The sequence below is a fragment of the Oncorhynchus kisutch genome, linkage group LG14 (assembly GCF_002021735.2).
Source record: "Oncorhynchus kisutch isolate 150728-3 linkage group LG14, Okis_V2, whole genome shotgun sequence".
Classification (NCBI taxonomy): domain Eukaryota; kingdom Metazoa; phylum Chordata; class Actinopteri; order Salmoniformes; family Salmonidae; genus Oncorhynchus; species Oncorhynchus kisutch.
In genome coordinates, this window is record NC_034187.2 from 83,246,551 (window position 1) to 83,264,164 (window position 17,614).

The 17,614-nt window shown below is 47.1% G+C and overlaps 1 protein-coding gene across 3 annotated transcripts in view; it reads right to left on the reverse strand.

Annotated features, from left to right (window-relative positions):
* Positions 1 to 2,149: 2,149 nt before the first annotated feature.
* LOC109884030 (homeobox-containing protein 1-like) overlaps positions 2,150 to 17,614 on the reverse strand; it is a 38,234-nt gene continuing 22,769 nt past the window's right edge. For all 3 annotated transcript variants that reach the window (XM_031789077.1, XM_031789079.1, XM_031789078.1), the window contains 6 exons: positions 17,196 to 17,453; positions 13,376 to 13,532; positions 8,409 to 8,491; positions 8,127 to 8,222; positions 6,847 to 6,965; positions 2,150 to 6,502 (listed from right to left, as the gene is read on the reverse strand). In XM_031789077.1, the coding sequence (XP_031644937.1) occupies positions 6,356 to 6,502; positions 6,847 to 6,965; positions 8,127 to 8,222; positions 8,409 to 8,491; positions 13,376 to 13,532; positions 17,196 to 17,453 (860 nt within the window). In that variant the 3' untranslated portion in view covers positions 2,150 to 6,355. The remainder of the gene's footprint in view (positions 6,503 to 6,846; positions 6,966 to 8,126; positions 8,223 to 8,408; positions 8,492 to 13,375; positions 13,533 to 17,195; positions 17,454 to 17,614) is intronic.

Sequence of the window (17,614 nt, forward strand, 5' to 3'; positions counted from 1 at the left end):
GGTTAACAGTAACTTTCCTAACATTCCCTGGTTTTACAGAAAGGCCTGGTTGCAGAATTCTCGGAATTACAGCTCATGCTCTCCTAAATTTTCAGGAATGTTCCCAAACCAGGATTACTGGAAAAACCTGGGGAGTTTAGGGGGAAAGTTACCATAGCAACCCTAATCTGTTGTTATTGCACTGCTATAAACAACAGGGTAACGCTACTTTACACTCCTCTTATCATCCGGTCTACATAACGCTGTCGTAGCAATAACATAAGAGGTGTCATAAAACAGTCATAACAACTAATGTTATGTGTACGACCGCTGACTTTATAACCTCCCTAACCCAGAGGTCAGGCTACTTGGCTAAAGTTACTGTAGATACTGCCAGTCAGCGACTTAGAAAAAGTTACTGTAGAAATTGCAGGTCAGGCTACTTGGCTAAAGTTACAGTAGATATTGCAGCGACTTTAACCCGACACCGAACAACCTCATCAAGGGGTCATCGGCATAACAAACAGCATAACGGCTGTTTGGTTGACAGTCCCTGGACCCAGTATCGAGTCCTGGTCGAGGCTACTCCCAAATCCCATACAATATACTAAATCAAGTTAATGAGGTAACCTACGCAGTGGTATGTGTTATAACAGGGATAAGTCAGGGGACATAAATTTCGGAAAGTATTCAGACCCCTTGACTTTTTCCACATTCTAAAATATATTTTTTTAATCATCTATCTATACACAATACCCCATGATAACAAAACAGGTTTAAACATGTTTTTGCTAATTTATTACAAACAAACAAAACAGAAATAGCTTATTTACATAAGTATTCAGACCCTGTGCTATGAGACTCAAAATTGAGTTCAGGTTCATCCTGTTTTAATTTATCATCCTTAAGATGTTTCTACAACTTGGGAGTCCACCTGTGGTAAAATCAATTGATTGGACATGATTTGGAAAGGCACACACCTGTCTACATAAGGTCCCACAGTTGACAGTGCAGGTCAGAAAAAAACAGGACAAAAACCAGGACATCATGTCGAAGGAATTGTACATAGAGCGTCAAGAAAGGATTATTTCGAGGCACAGATTTGAGGAAGGGTAACAAAACATTTCTGCAGCATTAAAAGGTCCCCAAGAAGAGTGGCCTCCATCATTCTTAAATGGAAGAAGATTGGAACCACCAAGGCTCTTCCTAGAGCTGGCTGCAATCGGGGAGAAGGTCACTCTGACAGAGCTCCAGAGTTCCTCTGTGGAGATGGGAGAACCTTCCAGAAGGACAACCATCTCTGCAGCACTCCACCAATCTGGCCTTTATGGTAGAGTGGCCAGACGGAAGACACTCCTCAATAAAAAGGCACATCACAGCCCGCTTGGAGTTAAGGACTCTCAGAGCATTAGAAACTAGATTCTCTGGTCTGATGAAACCAAGATTGAACTCTTTGGCCTGAATGCCAAGCGTCATGTCTGGAGAAAACCTGGCACTATCCCTATGGTGAAGCATGGTGGTGGCAGCATCATGCTGTGGGGATGTTTTTCAGCAGCAGGGACTGGAAGACTAGTCAGGATCAAACGAAAGATTTACAAAGCGAAGTACAGAGAGATCCTTGATGAAAACCTGCTCCAGAGCACTCAGAACCTCAGACTAGGGTGAAGGTTCACCTTTCAACAGGACAACGACCCTAAGCACACAGCCAAGACAATGCAAGGGTGGCTTTGGGACAAGTCTCTGAATGTCCTTGAGTAGCCCAGCCAGAGCCCGGACTTGAATCCTATCGAACATCTCTGGAGAGGCCTGAAAATAGCTGTGCATCAAACTCCCCATCCAACTTCACAGAGCTGCAGAGAGGATCTGCAGAGAAGAATGGGAGAAACTCCACAAATACAGGTGAGCCAAGCTTGTAGCGTCATACCCAAGAAGACTAGAGGCTGTAATCACTGCCAAAGGTGCTTCAACAAAGTACTGAGTAAAGGGGTCTGAATACTTATGTAAATGTGATATTTCAGTTTTTTTTTTAATTCAATAAAATGTGTAAAAAAACAACAACTATTTTCTTTGTTATTATGTGTTGTGTAGATTAATGAGGGGATTTAAAAAAATATATTTTAGAATAAGGCTGTAATGAAACAAAATGTGGAAAAAAGTCAAGGGGTCTGAATATTTTCCAAATGCACTGTAACCTGTACATGTCTACTGGTTCCAAAATGAGTCTACCTCACCACTCGTCTGTACCTTGGCATAGCTTTGGCATTAGGAGGTCAAATGTTAGCGGGCTTGTATAGGGGTGTGGGGAGGGTCGTCTGAGCTTAACCTGCCTTTTCAGGCTCATCTTTCCTATTTACTTAAAATGTATGATTTATGGAGAGGTCACAGAGTTAGGGATATGTCAGTAAAGTTAGGATTCAGGCCTTGTGATAACAGAAATGTCTTGGTGACCAATAGAGAATGGCCTTGGGCCAGTGGCTAAAGGGGGGAGAACTGCTAAATACATATTGGAAACAAAGTGTTTCCTAAAACACTGTCTATGTCATTTTTAAGAAGGGAAAACACATCATGCAGAGAATTGTTTCATATGCATAATAATCATTTAGTTTCACCCCCCCCCCCCCCCAAAAACAAAAACCCAAGCTCTCGACCAAGAGCAAAGAATTGACAGAAAATGAACTTGAAAGCACATTACCATAGTTGTTCCACTTCTTGGAAAATACATGAAATAAAAAAGGAAGTGACCAGGAAGTGCAGCTTTCAGTCATACACACACATATGTAAAGAGTAGCTTATACTACAATGAGCAGAGGTACTTATAGCACAGCAGACATTACAAGTCATGATTAACAAACACATTTTATGTGGCCAAGAACTTTTTTTTTTTTTTTTTGAAATCAAACCTGTAGACTACAGACTAGCTTATCTGGGTTTTCAGAGAATAGTAGACTTGAGTGGTTAATGTTGAACAGAGAGAAAAAAAGGGACATAACTAATTATAATTAGTTACTAATACATAACGTTCCTTTGATTAATAGAGACATTCATTGACAAAGAAAGACGAGTAGACGGAAGTATATAGAAGGGAACCCTGGGCTACCTTGGCTTACTGATTAAAAATAAGACATACAGTTGAAGTGGGAAGTTTACATCCACTTAGGTTGGAGTCATTAACTCGTTTTTTTCAACCACTCCACACATTTCTTGTTAACAAACTATAGTTTTGGCAAGTCGGTTAGGACATGTACTTTGTGCATGACACAAGTCATTTTTCAAACAATTGTTTACAGAGATTATTTCACTTAAAATTCAATGTATCCCAATTCCAGTGGGTCAGAAGTTTACATACACTAAGTTGACAGCTTTAAACAGCTTGGAAAATTCCAGAAAAACATCATGGTTTTAGAAGGTACTGATAGGCTGATTGACATCATTTGAGTCAATTGGAGGTGTACCTGTGGATGTATTTCAAGGCCTACCTTCAAACTCAGTGCCTCTTTGCTTGACATCATGGGAAAATCAAATGAAATCAGCCAGGACCTCAGAAAAACAATTGTAGACCTCCACAAGTCTGGTTCATACTTGGGAGCAATTTCCAAACACCTGAAGGTACCACGTTCATCTGTACAAACAATAGCACGCAAGTATAAACACCATGGGAGGCTTACATGCCAAAGAACACCATCCCAACCGTGAAGCACGGGGGTGGCAGTATCATGTTGTGCTTTGCTGCAGGAGGGACTGGTGCACTTCACAAAATAGATGGCATCATGTGGAAAGAAACTGATGAGATGTTGCTTCAATATATCCACAAGACATCCATCAGGAAGTTAAAGCTTGGTCGCAAATGGGTCTTCCAAATGGACAATGACCCCAAGCATACATCCAAAGTTGTGGCAAAATGGCTTAAGGACCACAAAGTCAAGGTATTGGAGTGGCCATCACAAAGCCCTGACCTCAATCCTATAGAAAAATGTGTGGGCAGAACTAAAAAAAGTGTGTGCGAGCAAGGAGGCCTACAAACCTGACTCAGTTACACCAGCTCTGTCAGGAGGAATGGGCCAAAAATTACCCAACTTATTGTGGGAACCTTGTAGAAGGCTACCCGAAACATTTGACCAAAGTTAAACAATTTAAAGGCAATGCTACCAAATACTAATTGAGTATATGTAAACTTCTGACCCACTGGGAATGTGAGGAAATATATAAAAGCTGAAATAAATCATTCTCTCTACTATTATTCTGACATTTCACATTCTTAAAATAAAGTGGTGATCCTAACTGACCTAAGACAGGGACTTTTTACTAGGATTAAATGTCAGGAATTGTGAAGAACTGAGTTTAAATGTATTTGGCTAAAGGTGTATGTAAACTTCAGACTTCAACTGTACATAATACATAGTAAATGCAGTGAGGAAAACAAGTTAAAAAAAGACGTCCTTTCAACCCATTTTTGCTCACTGGGTGTTCATGTTTTGGCAGAAAACAGTCAATATTATTACATGATATGAAACATTCCATTGAACAAGCTTACTACAGAGAAATATTGGACGATTCATCAGCCTCATCCACCATGTTTGGGTTTACCTGAGATTCCGTTTGTCCCTCAGGGGTTGGACTCTTAACACTGACCAGACTACTTGATCGATCACTTGACGGATCGATAGATTGAGCCCAAAGTCTAACAAAGGTTACTAAGATCAGGTCAGACATTCAAGCGAGCAGAGAAGGCGGATATTATCATACTGGTATTATCTTAAAACACTATCGTCACAACAAAGATCAACCAAACTCAGCCTCGCTTGCTTCAACCAAACACACCGGACTCACCTTATCATCAAACACACCTGACCTGCAGGTTGAAAACATTCCTTACTCCCTCCACTTAGCTCCAGCTCCATTTTACACAACCACTCGTCAATACCTTTTAAAAAGAAAAATCGCAAATCCATTTTTTAAAAGAAAGGCTTTTAGCTTATAGAAGGGACGATAGATCCGCTTACCGGTAAAACCCTCTTCCTTCTAAGGAGTTTTTTTTTTCTTCGTTTAAGACAGTCTTGGAATGCACTATATATATATATAGAGAGAGATAAATATTGCCATTACTATAAAGCATGATTACTGTATACATACAGTGGCCTCCCTACCACTAGAGGCACCAGAGCGACCTGTAGCACCCTTTCCACTATTAACTCTGACTGTCATAGCCCCTGAAGACTTCTAGGAGGACAGATACCCAGAGCAGTCATAACCCCTGAAGACCTCTAGGAGGACAGATACTCAGAGCAGTCATAACCCCTGAAGACCTCTAGGAGGACAGATACTCAGAGCAGTCATAACCCCTGAAGACCTCTAGGGGGACAGATACTCAGAGCAGTCATAACCCCTGAAGACCTCTAGGGGGACAGATACTCAGAGCAGTCATAACCCCTGAAGACCTCTAGGAGGACAGATACTCAGAGCAGTCATAACCCCTGAAGACCTCTAGGAGGACAGATACTCAGAGCAGTCATAACCCCTGAAGACCTCTAGGAGGACAGATACTCAGAGCAGTCATAACCCCTGAAGACCTCTAGGGGGACAGATACTCAGAGCAGTCATAACCCCTGAAGACCTCTAGGGGGACAGATACTCAGAGCAGTCATAACCCCTGAAGACCTCTAGGGGGACAGATACTCAGAGCAGTCATAACCCCTGAAGACCTCTAGGAGGACAGATACTCAGAGCAGTCATAACCCCTGAAGACCTCTAGGAGGACAGATACTCAGAGCAGTCATAACCCCTGAAGACCTCTAGGAGGACAGATACTCAGAGCAGTCATAACCCCTGAAGACCTCTAGGAGGACAGATACTCAGAGCAGTCATAACCCCTGAAGACCTCTAGGAGGACAGATACTCAGAGCAGTCATAACCCCTGAAGACCTCTAGGAGGACAGATACTCAGAGCAGTCATAACCCCTGAAGACCTCTAGGAGGACAGATACTCAGAGCAGTCATAACCCCTGAAGACCTCTAGGAGGACAGATACTCAGAGCAGTCATAACCCCTGAAGACCTCTAGGAGGACAGATACTCAGAGCAGTCATAACCCCTGAAGACCTCTAGGAGGACAGATACTCAGAGCAGTCATAACCCCTGAAGACCTCTAGGAGGACAGATACTCAGAGCAGTCATAACCCCTGAAGACCTCTAGGAGGACAGATACTCAGAGCAGTCATAACCCCTGAAGACCTCTAGGAGAAACAGACACTCAGAGCAGTCATAACCCCTGAAGACCTCTAGGAGGACAGATACTCAGAGCAGTCATTTTTCTTTTCTTTAAAAAAAAATCCCTTATATATGTAAAAATCCACACTTTAGTGACGTTCTTCTCCCATAGGTCACTCCTCATCCACAGTCTCCCTTTTCGATTCGTCAGCTTTGTGTTCCAGGACCTGAGGGGCGGGGCTAGGAGGGGGAAGGACATTGACGGCAGCCAATGAGGAGGGGTCTTGTTGATCAAGGTCCTTCCTGGATGAAATCTCTTCCTGTGAAGGAAATAGGTATTCATTTATTAAAACAGTTGACTCCCGATACATGCAATTCAGTTCATTGTTTACGGGATAGGTTAACAAATCGCTAACTGAATCGTTGATTCACTGACTCACCTGCTCTGAGAATCGTTGATTCACTGACTCACCTGCTCTGAGAATCGTTGATTCACTGACTCACCTGCTCTGAGAATCGTTGATTCACTGACTCACCTGCTCTGAGAATCGTTGATTCACTGACTCACCTGCTCTGAGAATCGTTGATTCACTGACTCACCTGCTCTGAGAATCGTTGATTCACTGACTCACCTGCTCTGAGAATCGTTGATTCACTGACTCACCTGCTCTGAGAATCGTTGATTCACTTGCTCTGCGTAGTCATGTGGCTCCAGCTCCTCCCCGTTTGAGTGACAGCTCGGGCTGCGAACCTCGATACCATGACTCTCCAAGATGGCCGCCTCTGAGGGAGCGAGAGAGGGGAGGAAGGAAAGAGTAAGGAAGGTAAATAACGAATGAGAGAGGGGAAACTACTTGCGATCTATTTCCAGTCTACAAATTATTTGCAATTGTGTTCTGGTCCCGCAAACCATCCGCTTTCGGAAAAAAACATACCGCGGCTGAATCTAGTTGATGGTCCCTGATGTACGGCTCGGTGTGGCGTGCGGGACTCGGTGTGGCGTGCGAGACTCGGTGTGGCGTGCGACACACGGGACTCGGTGTGGCGTGCGGGACACGGGACTCGGTGTGGCGTGCGGGACTCGGTGTGGCGTGCGGGACTCGGTGTGGCGTGCGGGACTCGGTGTGGCGTGCGGGACTCGGTGTGGCGTGCGGGACTCGGTGTGGCGTGCGGGACTCGGTGTGGCGTGCGGGACTCGGTGTGGCGTGCGGGACTCGGTGTGGCGTGCGGGACTCGGTGTGGCGTGCGGGACTCGGTGTGGCGTGCGGGACTCGGTGTGGCGTGCGGGACTCGGTGTGGCGTGCGGGACTCGGTGTGGCGTGCGGGACTCGGTGTGGCGTGCGGGACTCGGTGTGGCGTGCGGGACTCGGTGTGGCGTGCGGGACTCGGTGTGGCGTGCGGGACTCGGTGTGGCGTGCGGGACTCGGTGTGGCGTGCGGGACTCGGTGTGGCGTGCGGGACTCGGTGTGGCGTGCGGGACTCGGTGTGGCGTGCGGGACTCGGTGTGGCGTGCGGGACTCGGTGTGGCGTGCGGGACTCGGTGTGGCGTGCGGGACTCGGTGTGGCGTGCGGGACTCGGTGTGGCGTGCGGGACTCGGTGTGGCGTGCGGGACTCGGTGTGGCGTGCGGGACTCGGTGTGGCGTGCGGGACTCGGTGTGGCGTGCGGGACTCGGTGTGGCGTGCGGGACTCGGTGTGGCGTGCGACACTCGGTGTGGCGTGCGACACTCGGTGTGGCGTGCGACACTCGGTGTGGCGTGCGACACTCGGTGTGGCGTGCGACACTCGGTGTGGCGTGCGACACTCGGTGTGGCGTGCGACACTCGGTGTGGCGTGCGACACTCGGTGTGGCGTGCGGGATCCGGTGTGGCGTGCGACACTCGGTGTGGCGTGCGACACTCGGTGTGGCGTGCGACACTCGGTGTTGAGCATCAGAGATTCTCACCTATATTAGCCCGCCTCTTCATCTCCTTCCGGCGGTTGGCGAACCAATTGTACACCTTCAGAGCCGTGACACGCTCAAACTCAGACAGCTTGCCTCCTGGGTAATGACAACAGGAAAAAAAAAAAAGATGAACAAGTGAATATATTTCATTGGGTGAGCTGCTCTCTCTTCATGACAAAATGAGAGCCTTTTTAAACATGATTTTCGATTGACAAAGCAGACATTTGAGAGACCTAACAGACAGATTGATTACAGGTGTCTTGCCAAACAAACCAAACTGACCGGGTTTCTGGATGACTGAGTTGCAGGCGTTAGCGATCTCCTCTCTCTTTGCCTCGTCAGGGTACTGGTTCTCCATGAAGAAACTTGATAGCCAATAAGAAAACAGAAAGATGAGTCCTTCCTGCCCATGACCATAACCAAATCTGTGGAGGCGGGAGAAAGACACCATCCAGACACCATCCAGCCAATGAGATCATCATAGTGGAGGCGGGAGAAAGACACCATCCAGCCAATGAGAGTGCAGCTACATCAGCCTAAATCAGGGCCATTAACCATATAAGGGCAAACTAGCCACTCCTCTTCTAGGAGGACATAAATAATAACCAAATGTAACAATAACAGAAAGATAAACTGCACCAAATGTTTCCACTGGTTACCACAGACAACATCCATATCGTAAGATTCATGGGGTGAAAGAAAATCGTTTTTTTTTTTTGTCTTAATTTAAGGTTAGCAGTGTGGTTTGGGTTAGATTCCCGAGTGGTTGGGCTCCCGAGTGGCTACGCGGTCTAAAGGCACTGCATCTCAGTGCTAGAGGCATTACAACAGACACCCTGGTTTGAATCCAGGCTGTATCACAACCGGCCGTGATTGGGAGTCCCATAGGGAGGCACACAATTGGCCCAGCTTCGTCAGATTTTCTCTCCACGCCCCTCTGCCTCTTCTCTCCTCTCCACGCCCCTCTCCCTCTCCTCTCCACGCCCCTCTCCTCTCCACGCCCCTCTCCTCTCCACGCCCCTCTCCTCTCCACGCCCCTCTCCTCTCTTCTTTCCATTCCCCCCCCTCTCTTCTTTCCATTCCCCCCCCCCCATCTCTCTCTTCCCCCCATTCCCCCCATCTCTCTCTTCCCCCCATCTTTCCATGCCCCTCCCCTCTCTCCTTTTCTCTCCATGCCCCTCCCCTCTCTCCCTTTCTCTTCCTGCCCCTCTTTTTCTTTCCATGCCCCTCCCCTCTCTCCTTTTCTCTTCCTGCCCCTCCTCTCTTTTTCTTTCCATGCCCCTCCCCTCTCTCCTTTTCTCTTCTTGCCCCTCCCCTCTCTCCTTTTCTCTCCATGCCCCTCCCCTCTCCTTTTCTCTCCATGCCCCTCCCCTCTCTCCTTTTCTCTTCCTGCCCCTCCCCTCTCTCCTTTTCTTTCCATGCCCCTCCCCTCTCTCCTTTTCTCTTCCTGCCCCTCCCATCTCTCCTTTTCTCTCCATGCCCCTCCCCTCTCCTTTTCTCTCCATGCCCCTCCCCTCTCTCCTTTTCTCTTCCTGCCCCTCCCCTCTCTCCTTTTCTTTCCATGCCCCTCCCCTCTCTCCTTTTCTCTTCCTGCCCCTCCCATCTCTCCTTTTCTCTTCCTGCCCCTCCCCTCTCTCCTTTTCTCTTCATGCCCCTCCCCTCCTCTCCATGCCCCTCCCCTCCTCTCCATGCCCCTCCCCTCTCTCCTTTTCTCTTCCTGCCCCTCCCCTCTCTCCTTTTCTTTCCATGCCCCTCCCCTCTCTCCTTTTCTCTCCATGCCCCTCCCCTCTCTCCTTTTCTCCTCCTGCTCCTCCCCTCTCTCCATGCCCCTCCCCTCTCTCCCTTTCTCTTCCTGCCCCTCCTCTTTTTCTTTCCATGCCCCTCCCCTCTCTCCTTTTCTCTTCCTGCCCCTCTCTTTTTCTCTCCATGCCCCTCCCCTCTCTCAATTCAATTCAAGGGCTTTATTGGTATGGGAAACATATGTTTACATTGCCAAAGCAAGTGAGGTAGATAATATACAAAAGTGATATGGGAGATATGGGAGTTTATCAAAATTGGATTTGTTTTCGAATTCTTTGTGGATCTGTGTAATCTGAGGGAAATATGTCTCTCTAATATGGTCATACATTGGGCAGGAGGTTAGGAAGTGCAGCTCAGTTTCCACCTCCTTTTGTGGGCAGTGAGCACTTGAGAGCCAGGTCTGCCTATGGCGGCCTCTCTCAATAGCAAGGCTATGTTCACTGAGTCTGTACATAGTCAAAGCTTTCCTTAAGTTTGGGTCAGTCACAGTGGTCAGGTATTCTGCCGCTGTGTACTCTCTGTGTAGAGCCAAATAGCATTCTAGTTTGCTCAGTTTTTTTGTTAATTCTTTCCATTGTGTCAAGTAATTATCTTTTTGTTTTCTCATGATTTGGTTGGGTCTAATTATGTTGCTGTCCTTCAGTGACTCTAAACTAGCCCATAAAAGGAGTAGCAGCACTGCAGTGGTATTGCGTAATCCAGAGAGCTGGTGGGATGGTGTGGCTTGTCTAAGTACCTGTGTATTTCTCATTACTGAGAGTGCCCTCTGCTAAGAAATATCACAGAGGAGTCGATCGCTTATATTAGGCGCCCTGTTTAAAAAAAAAAACACAAAAAAACAGAAAACCATAGAGTGGTTATAAAGAATCTGTAAAGATACATAATAGGCTGTGAATAAAAAAAATTCATTCATTTAAAAAAGAGGAGCATCATATAAAATATGTTTTTTTTTTTTTACAATTTATTGAGACACGAACTATATGAATTCTAGCTACTTTCGAAAGGACATGTTTGTAACCTAGAAACGAAATACATTCAGTCTATTATGAAAACTAAAATGTTTATACAAAACACCGGTCGGTGAAATTACAAAAGCCATGTGTAAATAGTAGGTTTCAGTCTAAAAGCACTCTGTTTTCCTATTGAGACGCAACACCTTGAAAATTGTACACTGTCTCTTTAAAAAAACAAAAAATGGCGGGTTTGTGATGACGACGTGGAATGACAAGAGTCATACATTCATTGCTAGCGAAGAAAGTGTGTTGCTATGATCATTGATCCCCTTTCTTTCCCGCGGCCCCTCAGCTCGCCCACCGACGAGTTAACACGACTGAACAAAGTGTAAACAGATGGTTAACGACGTCAACGAGAGAGTAGTTTTAAAAAAACGGTCCACGACATGGTTTATGAACGGAAAATGCGATCCCGCTATAGGACGAGACAAAATGTTGCGCCGGTAATATAGAGAGCATTCGGAAAGTATTCAGACCCCCTTATTGTTACATTACAGCGTTGTTCTAAAATGGATTACATATATATTTCTCCTCATCAATCTACACACAATAATGTCACTGCAAAACTGACTGGATCCAAAGCCTCTTATTCATTCCAGCAACCATTTCTAGGCCATTTTACAGTACAACAGGAAGTGCAACAGTGTTCCACTAGAAGGTATTGAATTGAGTAGTACACTTTCAACACTTTACACAATGTCATTAAATCACATATTTTATCTTAGTTTAACTCGGCAAGTACAAATTCTTATTTACAATGACGGCCGAGGAACAGTGGGTTAACTGCCTTGTTCAGGGGCAGAACAACAGATTTTTACCTTGTCAGCTCTGGGATTCATTCCAGCAACCTTTCGGTTACTGGCCCAACGCTCTAACCGCTAGGCAACCCCAACAATCTCACAGATAAATGATCATATGTGATGTATACATTTTGAATGAAGAGTCCCTCTTAAAACATCCACATGAACCTTAATGTAACAAAGTGAATTCCACGTGTCATGCTGCAAACAAACACCTGATGAGATTAAAGTGGGTTTTTTTTGCAATGAAAGAGAACCACAAAATGACACACCTTGATAATGAAATGAATTCAATAGTAGTTTATTCTTCAGGTTGGCAGTAGTAGGTTGGGAGTGGTCAGTAAGCAGGGGTGGAAGTACAGTTTATCCACATTAAAAGGACCCCTCCTAAATTATCTGATCACAGTCACATCCGGCATGACTAAAAATCCCCATCAGCCTCAGCAGCAGGACTAGCTGTACAGCTGTGTGATGTGGTGGCGATAGGTGACACCGTCTATAGCTGATTGAGCCGTCTAGTCTGGAGTGTCTGCTAAATGACTCAAATATACATGTACTGTAGGTCAGATCTTTTTTTGACCTGGTTGAGCTAGATAAATGGTGCAACCGTGATGCTATCGATATTTTGCCGTATATGCGACCCAATTGTTTGGACTTCAGAGCCTTAACAAGCCCAATGTGTCCTGGTTAGGGGAGGGTTTGGTCGGGGGGAAGGCTGTCTTGTAAAATAAGAATTTGTTCTTAACTGACTTACCTAGTTAAAAAATGGTTAAATTTAAAATAAAATAAAAACAATCGACATGATTCAATGACAAGGTGACATTGTTAGGGCCACACCTTGTCATTGAATCATGTCGACTAGGCAAGTCAGTTAAAGACAAATTCTTATTTTACAATGACAGCCTTCCCCCCCCCTGACCAAACCCTCCCCTAACCAGGACGACGCTGGGCCAATTGCGTGCCGCCCTATGGGACACCTGATCATGGACGGTTGTGATACAGCCCGGGGATCAAACCAGGCCTCTAGCACTGAGATGCAGTGTCTTAGACCACTGCGTCACTCGGGAGTTAAATTAGAAGCCTTATCACAAACGTCAATAGACTCAACCGCTTTTATTGTTTAGTGCTGGGCTGGAATAAAGGCCTGGACAACCCATAGCTCTCCAGCATAGCTCTCCAGCATAGCTCTCCAGCATAGCTCTCCAGCATAGCTCTCCAGCCCAGATCAGGGTTGGGGACCACTGGCCCTCGTAGAGTAAAGCACTCAGACTCCAAAAACATGTCCACACAGCAGTGTTCTAGATTATTGGACAGTTGGCTTTCAAGCTTTTCCCGAATTCTCAGTGCGGCTCAAGCAATTTAAAATGGCCACACCTGTATTGATCAAGCCACACCTCATCAATCACAAAAAAGGGGAGTAAATACACCTTAAAAATACACTATTTTGGGGAAATGTTGTCATTCAATACAAACCGCCACGCAACGTAGCAAACGTTGAAACGAAATGAACGCACCCCTAAAAATGTTTAGTGACAGAATCACTGACATGAATAGACTCAACCACCATTGGTGGAAAATCTGTTTTGGATCGGTTGTCATGGAAACCGGACTCAATCAGGGTCTGTGATTGGCTCACCTCTCCATGATGGACTGGCACTCCTTCCTCCAGGTGAACCTGCTTCCCCTCCGCAGCCTAAGAGGACCGCCCGCCACCCCGCCCCTCTCTCCGGGGCTGACCCCCGTCCTCCAATCAGGCTCCTCCTTCACCAGGGAGCGCATCGACAGGGTAGCACCTATAGCGGGTGACAGGGAGGGAGGGATGACATTTAAAAAAAACAGAGGAGAACATTTTTAAATTAAAAACATTTAAAAAGATCACTGATTGCAACTAGTAGCCTGATAGCAAAATAAAATAGTTATTGAAGAAAGTATAAACCTGTTTCAAGACAACATTTACGATACAGGACACAGTGAAAACCCATCAGGAGGACAGACAGTGGACATACAAGCACATTCGTAAAGTATTCAGACCCCTTGACTATTTCAAAATGGTGTTACGTTACAGCCTTTTTCAAAAAAACGATTATTGTTTTTTCCCCTTATCTACACACACAATGAGAAAGGTAAAACTTATTGTTTTTTCCCCTTATCTACACACACAATGAGAAAGGTAAAACATGTTGTTTTTTCCCCTTATCTACACACACAATGAGAAAGGTAAAACATGTTGTTTTTTCCCCTTATCTACACACACAATGAGAAGGTAAAACATGTTGTTTCCCCTTATCTACACACACAATGAGAAAGGTAAAACATGTTTTTTTTTTTTTTACGAATAATAACATGAAATATCAAATTTAAATAAAGTACTCAGACCCTTTACTCAGTACTTTGCTGAAGCAACAGAGGCAGCGATTACAGCATCGATTCTTCTTGGGTATGACGTTACAAGCTTGGCACAGCTGTATTCGAGGAGTTTCTCCTATTCTTCTCTGCAGATCCTCTCAAGCTCTGTGAAGTTGGATGGGGATCGTCGCTGCAAGTTTCTCCAGAGATGTTCGATCGGGTTCAAGTCCGGGCTCTGGCTGGGCCTCTCATAGACATTCAGAGACTTGTCCCGAAGCTACTCCTGCATTGTCTTGGCTGTGTGCTAAGGGTCGTTGTCCTGTTGGAAGGTGAACCTTCGCCCCAGTCTGAGGTCCTGAGAGCTCTGGAGCAGGTTTTCATCAAGGATCTCTCTGTACTTTGCTCCGTTCATCTTTCCCTCGATCCGGACTAGTCTCCCAGTCCTTGCCGCTAAAAAACATCCCCACAGCATGATGCTGCCACCACCATGCGTCACCGTAGGGATGGTGCCAGGTTTCCTCCTGACGTGATACTTGGCATTCAGTCCATTCTTAGTTTCATCGGACCAGATAATCTTGTTTCTCATGGTCTGACACTCCCAATAGGGCCATCATGTGCCTTTTACTGAGGAGTGGCTTCCGTCTGGCCACTCTACCGTAAAGGCCTGATTGGTGGAATGCCGCATAGATGGTTGTCCTTCTGGAAGGTTCTCCCATCTCCACAGAGGAACGCTGGAGAGCTGTCAGAGTGACCATCGGGTTCTTGGTCTTCTCCCTGACCAAGGCCCTTCTCCACCCATTGTTCAGTTTGGCCGGGCGGCCAGCTCTAGGAAGAGTCTTGGTGTTTCCAAACTTCTTCCATTAAAGAATGGTGGAGGCCACTATGTTCTTGGGGATCTTCAATGCTGCAGAATGATGGAGGCCACTGTGTTCTTGGGGACCTTCAATGCTGCAGAATGATGGAGGCCACTGTGTTCTTGGGGACCTTCAATGCTGCAGAATGATGGAGGCCACTGTGTTCTTGGGGACCTTCAATGCTGCAGAATGATGGAGGCCACTGTGTTCTTGGGGACCTTCAATGCTGCAGAATGATGGAGGCCACTGTGTTCTTGGGGACCTTCAATGCTGCAGAATGATGGAGGCCACTGTGTTCTTGGGGACCTTCAATGCTGCAGAATGATGGAGGCCACTGTGTTCTTGGGGACCTTCAATGCTGCAGAATGATGGAGGCCACAGTGTTCTTGGGGATCTTCAATGCTGCAGAATGATGGAGGCCACTGTGTTCTTGGGGACCTTCAATGCTGCAGAATGATGGAGGCCACTGTGTTCTTGGGGACCTTCAATGCTGCAGAATGATGGAGGCCACTGTGTTCTTGGGGACCTTCAATGCTGCAGAATGATGGAGGCCACTGTGTTCTTGGGGACCTTCAATGCTGCAGAATGATGGAGGCCACTGTGTTCTTGGGGACCTTCAATGCTGCAGAATGATGGAGGCCACTGTGTTCTTGGGGACCTTCAATGCTGCAGAATGATGGAGGCCACTGTGTTCTTGGGGACCTTCAATGCTGCAGAATGATGGAGGCCACTGTGTACTTGGGGACCTTCAATGCTGCAGAATGATGGAGGCCACTGTGTTCTTGGGGACCTTCAATGCTGCAGAATGATGGAGGCCACTGTGTACTTGGGGACCTTCAATGCTGCAGAATGATGGAGGCCACTGTGTTCTTGGGGACCTTCAATGCTGCAGAATGATGGAGGCCACTGTGTTCTTGGGGACCTTCAATGCTGCATACCCTTCCCCAGATCTACAGACAATTCCTTCGACCTCGTGGCTTTGTTTTTGCTCTGACATGCACTGTCAACTGTGGGACCTCATATTTTTTATTCAATCCATTTTAGAACGAGGCTATAACGTAACAACATTTGGAAAAGGGGAAGTGGTCTGAATAATATCCGAATGCACTGTAGACATGCAGGCTAGATCATGTGATCACAGGCATGTGTCAGACAGAGTGGACTAGGTCATGTGATCACAGGCATGTGTCAGACAGAGTGGACTAGGTCATGTGATCACAGGCATGTGTCAGCTCCAGTCCTCCATGACTCAGACAGATGTCACACAACACAATGCCCTTATTGAGTCTAAAATAATACAGGCCTCACACCTTTATTCCATTCCAAAATCTGATTTGGCCAAAAAGACAATTCAAATGTGAAACGATATACAAAACTAAATGTAAACCCAGTTTATACTGCACTATAACCCTGGAGGAGAGGAGGGGGGGGGGGGGGGGTTACCTGGCTGTGAGGAGGCTGGTTACCTAGCTGTGAGGAGGCTGGTTACCTGGCTGTGAGGAGGCTGGTTACCTGGCTGTGAGGAGGCTGGTTACCTGGCTGTGAGGAGGCTGGTTACCTAGCTGTGGGGAGGCTGGTTACCTGGCTGTGAGGAGGCTGGTTACCTAGCTGTGGGGAGGCTGGTTACCTGGCTGTGGGGAGGCTGGTTACCTGGCTGTGGGGAGGCTGGTTACCTGGCTGTGAGGAGGCTGGTTACCTGGCTGTGGGGAGGCTGGTTACCTGGCTGTGAGGAGGCTGGTTACCTGGCTGTGAGGAGGCTGGTTACCTGGCTGTGAGGAGGCTGGTTACCTGGCTGTGAGGAGGCTGGTTACCTGGCTGTGAGGAGGCTGGTTACCTGGCTGTGAGGAGGCTGGTTACCTGGCTGTGAGGAGGCTGGTTACCTGGCTGTGAGGAGGCTGGTTACCTGGCTGTGAGGAGGCTGGTTACCTGGCTGTGAGGAGGCTGGTTACCTGGCTGTGAGGAGGCTGGTTACCTGGCTGTGAGGAGGCTGGTTACCTGGATGTGAGGAGGCTGGTTACCTGGATGTGGGGAAGCTGGTTACCTGGATGTGAGGAGGCTGGTTACCTGGATGTGAGGAGGCTGGTTACCTGGATGTGAGGAGGCTGGTTACCTGGATGTGGGGAAGCTGGTTACCTGGATGTGAGGAGGCTGGTTACCTGGATGTGAGGAGGCTGGTTTCCTGGCTGTGAGGAGGCTGGTTACCTGGCTGTGGGGAGGCTGGTTACCTGGTTACCTGGCTGTGGGGAGGCTGGTTACCTGGCTGTGAGGAGGCTGCAGTGTACCATGGCAGCAGGTGCATCAGCAGTTCTCTCTGTCTGCCCCAGGTGGTGGAGGCGGTCGCGGCTGTAGCGGCCGTGGTGCCCGTGGCGGCGTTGCCCGTCGCCGTGACGTCTCTGTCCCCTCCCCTGGCTGACCTGGGTCCAGAGCCCAGGTTTTGTCCCAGCCCCTGGCCGAGACCACTGAGCCCCAGGCCCAGACCCGCCGGGCCATGCTGGCTTTCACTCCACCTCAGCCCTTCAGGACAAAACCAAACCAGTGGTCAGGCCAAAGCCAGATATACAGAGACGTTTTGAGAGTTTTAGCAGAAGCCAAGTTGATACTTGCAGTCAATCAAAATGACCTGTTTATATGGCTATCAACAGGAATATAGTTTATTAAAATGGCAGGCCAGAAAT